The 6,626-nt window shown below is 53.4% G+C and overlaps 1 protein-coding gene across 10 annotated transcripts in view; it reads left to right on the forward strand.

Moving 5' to 3' along the window:
• NEDD4L (NEDD4 like E3 ubiquitin protein ligase) overlaps positions 1–6,626 on the forward strand; it is a 208,066-nt gene that overhangs the window by 163,152 nt on the left and 38,288 nt on the right. For 4 of the 10 annotated variants that reach the window (XR_006680652.1, XM_004703012.2, XM_045296138.1 and 1 more), the window contains 2 exons: positions 79–153; positions 2,044–2,103. Coding sequence is in view for 9 of the 10 variants with exons in the window: in XM_004703012.2 (XP_004703069.1) it covers positions 79–153; positions 2,044–2,103 (135 nt within the window). In the remaining variant the exon portion in view is untranslated. The remainder of the gene's footprint in view (positions 1–78; positions 154–2,043; positions 2,104–6,626) is intronic. The other 6 variants (XM_004703013.2, XM_045296135.1, XM_045296136.1 and 3 more) reach the window with 3 other exon arrangements.

The following is a 6,626-nucleotide window of genomic DNA, read 5'->3' on the forward strand; positions in this document are numbered from 1 at the left end:
GAGAGAGAGAGAGAGACTGATAGAGTGATTCTCTGAATGCCTGTCTCCCTGATGCCTCCTGTCCTTCCTCCCCTCCAGCAGAGAGAACCCTCCTCCAGACTGCGGTCCTGCAGCGTGACGGACGCGGTGGCTGAGCAGGCTCATCTTCCACCGGTAACCCGCGCTCATTTTCAGACACCGATTGACTGTTTGTGCTTTCACCCCAGATTTCCTGGGTTGCTGAGTGAGGCTTCTTCCTGCGCGAGGGGTGCCACATCACCGGTGGACGGTGGACGAGGCAGTCTGCGCTTTCCTGGCGCCTGTCCCCCAGGGTGGATTTCCCAAAGCAGGGAGTTGCCGGTGGCCACCCATTCTGAAAATGCTCAGACGAGGGTGCTCTGGTTCTTTAGCCAAATCCGCACTGATTTCTGCGGTGCTTATATGGCATCTGCATGGCGATGCCTAAGGAATCCCTTTCCTAGATAGATTTCATTTTGTGAACACCCCCAGTCTCCGGAGCCGAGCTGCACTGAGCCAGCTGTAGACCAAGCCCATGGGAAAAGCCCTCTCCTGCAGGAAGAACCCCTCAATAGCCTTGGCAGCCCAGGGCTCCTTTTATTTGTCAATCAATGGCCCCAATAGGCAGCCCCTTCCACCATAGCTCCCCTCTCTTGAAAGGCAACTCAGCAGTGGCCTGAGCAATGGGCTCCGGTCTGCCCTGCTCACCTGCAGATTTTAATCATTGCCCATACACAGAGGGACATCTAAGCAGCTGGGTGACATGATGTTGGTGAGGAGACGTCAGAAAGTTTGTGGGAAAATTCCCTGGTCTTTTTAGTCCCGTCTTCCCACAAGCTTTCTGAAGCCCCTCCCTATATAAATAAAGCCTCAAAGTTGGGACACGGCGGGTGGGCCAGCAGAGCCGCCGTGGGGCGATGTTTGGTGCACAGACTCCAATGGCAAACGACCCCTCGTTTGGAGGTGAAAATTGGACACGGTTGTAACATGGTCCTTGTGCACTTCGAGTTGTCCAATTTCTTTATGACTCCAGATCCCCAATCGTTTGCAGTGCAAATGCTCTGATTCTATATGAATTGGGGGGAGAAGAGAGTCCACACTGGGTTTTTGAAACCACCCAATTTTGGTGCTGGCTACTGTGCTCCCCAGGGCCTGTCTGCTTAGGTTTTAACTCTGCTTCATGGGGTGGTCAGAAGCATGTGTACCAAATGAACGAAGCAACGGAAATCAATGTGGGGGAGAGGGGAGGAGGCGCCTGGATCGATCGGGCTGGGTCAGCGCGTCCTCTCGGGCCAGTAGGCCACCTGCTGTCTGTCTGTGCTGGGCACTTTGCACCCCAGGGATTGTGATTCTGTGATTTTCCCCGGGTGAACCCTCAGCCCTCCCTCGGCTTTTCAAAATCAACATCAATCCAACGCACAAGCACCACTTCCCTGGACACTGGAGCTTCCCCTTCCGCTGCCCTGGGTCCAGCTGCACGCTCACTGGTCACCGGCAGCCACCTCCTGTGCGAGGTTGGAGGCTGGCGGACTGAGCTGCCATCGATGATTTAGTACAGCTTGTCACCACCACTCACTTGACGGCCGGTGGCGCGTCCCCCACCCAGAGGCAACACGGCACGAGAGCCCGGAGGATTTGCTCCCACAAAACCTCCACAGAGCACTCCGAATCACCTGCCAGCAGTGGGTGCACGTGTGGTCTTTAAATCACTGACGAATGGCCACCCGGCCCCGTAGGTTTTCTTTACTTTTTTCCTCCCTGTATTTGGTAATTTGACCAGGCATCTCAATTTATCGAGGCAGTTAGTTCATTGGTCACCTAAACCTCTTGACTGCTTGAGTCGCCTCTGGGTGGGAGGTCCTCTGAAGGGCCTCTTGCAGGTCATCGGGGACTGCTTGGCTGTATGGGGTCAGGGCTGGTGTCACAGATTCTGATCTCCTGTCACCTGCCTTCCTGTTCCCCAATGACACTGCTTTCTGATTCAGTGAGCACCAGGTCCCCTCTCTGATCCGTGCACACCACTGATGCCACTTATCATTTTAACAGCCCAGTGCCTCAACTAGGAGAGCGCGCTCGTCCACTGTCACGGGCGGCGAGGAGTCCACGGTATGACGCCCCTTATCCGACGTTCGCGGCAGACCTTTGTGGGTTGAGGCTTACATTCGGTGCACTGCGGGGCCGTGCCTTTTTGTGGCATGATTTTTAACGAGCACATGCTTCTCAGGGCTACTGAGCCACACGTGTGTTTTCGTTGACCTTCAACCTCTCCTGTGGGGATGGTGTGCGGGCGGCAGATGCACACAGCATTGCTCTGGGTCAGCACCGACTCCACGACTGAGCTCTGGTTCTGTGGCCTGAACTTGACCATGTGGAATATACCTTTGATCCTTGGTTTAGAGTTTACCTGGCTGGAGTGCTCAAAAGAGCCACCGGGATGGCTTGAGATCATATATCTGGATTCTCAGGTGTGCTCAGGGCCACCTCTCCCTGAATATAGTACTCACTCCACCTGTTGAACTTGGGACTGGCCATTCCCAGACACCATCGTAACTCCAGGGACCGTTTTATGCCAACAGGGGTGCCCTTGGGAATGAACACAGTGTTCTTAGAAGTCTGGGGGTAGAGAGGGTGGGTTAAGTGTGGTCTAAGAAAAAAGAGGTGACCTTAAGTTTCTCCTGTCTTCATTTTTCGAGATTTTAAAACCATGTACATGATTCGTGTCTGCGGGTAACTTCGACTGCCCTTGGTTTGGGGTTTTTGTGAAAATGGTGGTGTGGGTGATGGTTTACAGAGCCCAGATTTCCACTGAGCCATGTCACGGCTCTCATCACCACCCTCTCAATGGGGCAGCACGCCTCTCACCTACGTTCCTCCTCCTTTCCTGTCCCTTCCTGCCTTCGGACCTTTGTTTCTGGGCAAAGGCGGCCCCTTGGGCCTCAGCTGGTCTGGTTCTGGGGAGCATGTGGTGTGGAGTTCACGTTCAGGCCACGTAGGGGGTTCAGTTCCAGGCATGAAGGGTGTCTGAGGCCACATTCTCTGGGGCTCCACTAGTCTCGTTCAGACCAGTAAGTCTCATCTCTTTTATGTCCTTGAACTTTGCTCTGTGCTTCCCCACTCCCCCTCGTTTCCAGTGTAGAGCGTTCTGTTGCGATCCTGATCAGGGGCTGTTGCTGGTAGCTGGGCACCATCTCCAGTGGTTCTCCAGCTTCCTGATGCTGCAGCCCTTTCATACGGTTCTTCATGTAGTGGTGAACCCCCCACCCCAAAACCATACGTTATTCTCGTTGCTACTTCATAACTGTTATTTTGGTGCTGTCAGGAATCGGATGACCCCTGTGAAAGAGTTGTTTGACTCCCAAAGGGGTTGAGACCCACAGGTTGAGAACTGCTGATCAGGTTCTTCTGGTCTCCTGGTAGTGAATGCCGTGGGTCATAAGGTGCAGTGGACCCAGGACTACCTACCTGGTTGTTTGTTGTTGTTGTTGAAGACTATCTGTGTACGAAGGTCTACATGAACGCCAGAGATGGGCTTGCTTGTAGTTTGTGTTTGGAGCAGCTAGAGCTGTTTAAGGAGTTTCCTTATTGACCCATCTTTGTTGTTTGAGTTATAGCTACTTATTACTTGTGGTGAATCACTGATGACAGGCAGTTCCCCAGTGATGAGTGAGAGCCGTGTAAGTTGTGTACCTATAAGCTGATTTCATAGTGCATTTGGTTCTTATTTTTAGCAAGAAAGGCTTCAGCGTCGTTACCGTGGTTTCAAAGTCTCACATCCAGTAAGTGAATGTGGCTGTGATAGGGAATCTGTTCGAACGGGGTTTAGTTCAGGCATTTCAGTGCGAGGGGAAATTGATGCAGTGCTGGGTGGGGGGGGGAATAGAATTGGCCCCCGAGTCAGCAGTCCCAACCCGGAGACTTAACTATCCTTCTGCGACAGCTCGTTTTCCACAGGACACTGGAGGCTTAGGGGGGGCTGTCGAGCGCAGTCAGTGGGTCAGTGGTGTTTAAAACTCAGCTTCCCTACAGAAACCGTCAAATTGGCAGCCGGCCAAAAAAGCAGCCCAATTTGAGGGGGGGGTGTCGGCGTTTAGTGTCAAGTAAGATGGGCTTTTGCCTGCCCAAGAAGCCAAGGAATTCTAACAGAACCAGCCCATGCCCCGCGGGACTGATACATCCCACAGGGCACAGTGATTCCTGTGGAGCAGTGGGGCTGTGAGACAGATGACGGATTGGGGAAGTCATTGTCTAGATTTCCAGGCTGATGAGCTCCACTAATGGCTGCCCTTGATTGCCTTTTATTGGCCTCCGAGCCTGCCTTGGGCATCCGGTGCTCTCAGCAGCTGGATGTTATCTAAAGGGGTCACTGGGCTCCCTGCCGGACCAGGGGGTTCATCTGAAGGAGAACCCTTCTCACCCCCAATGAATTCATTTAAAACGTGGCTGTGATAAAATTTGGGGGTTCCGTGGGGGTTTTTTGTAAACCATGGCAGCTGGCAGAAAGAAGAGTTTTCCACTGCCAGGGAGAGTTACAGCTGGAAACCCCACAGGTGCAGAGCCCTGCCTGCCCTGTAGTGGCAGCAAGTTTGAGTTGGGATTTTGTTTTGTTTTGAGTGGCAGCGTGTTTCTAAAGGCTTGGGCTTCCCTTGGGCTCCACTCCCTGTTTCCTGCCGGTCTTCTGGTTGCCGGGAGCAGGCTAACGTGGGGGCCACCTCGGACGTGTAGAAAGGCTGGCAGAATCTCTAGTTCCCAGCTGTTGTCATGTCCCTCCCCTCCCCCTCTGTCTAGTCCCTCCTCTCTGCCAGACCCCCAAGATGTGCTGTGCTCCCTGCGTCACGCATGCTGTGCTCTCGCCGTGTGTCTGAGCACACATGCACATCCCACTGCTGCGGTCCGGTTTTGAACATGATCCTGTGAGGCATGAGCCTCCACAGTTTGTTTTTATTTTCGCTGAAGGCCTACATATGTTCATAGTTACACACTATTCAAGAGGGTGGAGCGAGCACACACACACACACACACACACACACTGTGGTATCTATGATCTCCACCACCCCAAAGCCATGGTTGTCCCCGCTCTTAAGGATGCATATACACACAGTGTCTCCCTCCCTCCAAATGCCTCCCGCGCCGGCTGATGCCTCTCTGTCTCCCACCCTGTGAGCAGAACCCATCCCCATCCTTTGACAGGCTGCGTCACTTCCCCGCAGACTGAGCCAGCACCCTCCGAGACAGAAAAGGGAGAGTGAATCCTTCCGGTGTTTGCTGCGTGCATATTCTGGAAGTATACCGAGGGGTGGGGAGACCCAATGCGAGCAAGTGCTGGCGGCTCGGTATCACCAAGGAGGTTTTTAAACCAATCAGAAAGTTACACGCCGACACCTACTTGAGCTCTTTCTTCGTGTGCAAGAACTGAGCCACAAAGCAGCCATCGTCCAAAGGCATCCCGGGAAGTTCTGTGGCTGTTCCCACAGTCGTTGGCCATAGCTGAGGGGCCAGGAGCTGCTTAATGGCACGAAATACCAGCTAATGGCTTGCCTCAGTAGTACTTGTTTCTGGGTGTGCTGTGTGGCCTGCAAGCACGACTGACTGGGCTGAGTGAGGTCAAGCCCAGGAAGAACCCTGCAGCCTCCATTGCCCTCCATTGCCGGCTTTGCACCTTCCGAACCTGTGGCTCTACCTGCAGAGAAGACACGTGTGAAGCACATCATCTCCCAGAAACGTCATTGGATTACGGCCTCAGGTTCAGTTCTCAACAGAGCCAAGGGTGACCTTTTTTTTTATTTTTAATCAATTTATTGGGGCTCATACAATTTATCACAATACATAGATCAATTGTGTAAAGCACATTTTTAAAGGGAGCCCACGTTCTCTACTCCGCTCCTGATGTCCCCCACCCTGTTGACTATGATTGTGCAGATGACCCGGTGGCTGAACGCCGGGCAGGAAGATGAGCAGCTCTCGAATTCAGGGCCGCCCAGGCTGACCAGCCCGGACACGCGCGTCACATTGTCCATGCCTCATCAGCCCTCTCCAGGGGTGCCGTGGCCGAATAAAGGTGCCGATGCTTTCCACAACAAGAGTTTCCCAGGAGCCTGTCTGGTTGCCTCTTCCCCCAGGAAAAAACACTCTGCAGGATAGATGGGAAGTAACCCAGTCGACGCAGCCTAACGCTGAGTCCAAGCCTCAGAGCCACGCACGAGGGGGCTTCAGAAAGCTGGTGGACAAATGGAATAGAGAACACGGGAATTTTCCTGCAAACTTTTTGAGGCCCCTCATTCTCAGTGGAAAATACAGGCCCACTCCTAACTAGGTTACAACCTGGGTCCGTAACTCAGCTGAATGCCTGAAGGTGGGCTTTTTCTTTTTTCTTTTTTTTTTTAAGTGCCCAGACCCAGGGCTGGGAGGAGCAGGGCTTGGAGGCCATTCCTTCCAGCTTGCACTCTGCTGAGCGATTGCCTTTTTGCCCCAGGTGAACAAGCTTAACAAGTTCCCCAAGTGATGCTGACGTTTGGAGGGGACCTTGCTAAAATGCAGACTCCTGATTCAGTTATCTGGGCCAGAAAGGCACATTCTCAAGGGGTGGGTTTGAAGCAGAGCGAACTGGTTTGAAGCTCTCGGGCCGGGGCGGG

This window comes from Echinops telfairi, unplaced genomic scaffold (genome assembly GCF_000313985.2).
Source record: "Echinops telfairi isolate 266 unplaced genomic scaffold, ASM31398v2 ScPeMD7_7400;HRSCAF=8409, whole genome shotgun sequence".
NCBI lineage: Eukaryota > Metazoa > Chordata > Mammalia > Afrosoricida > Tenrecidae > Echinops > Echinops telfairi.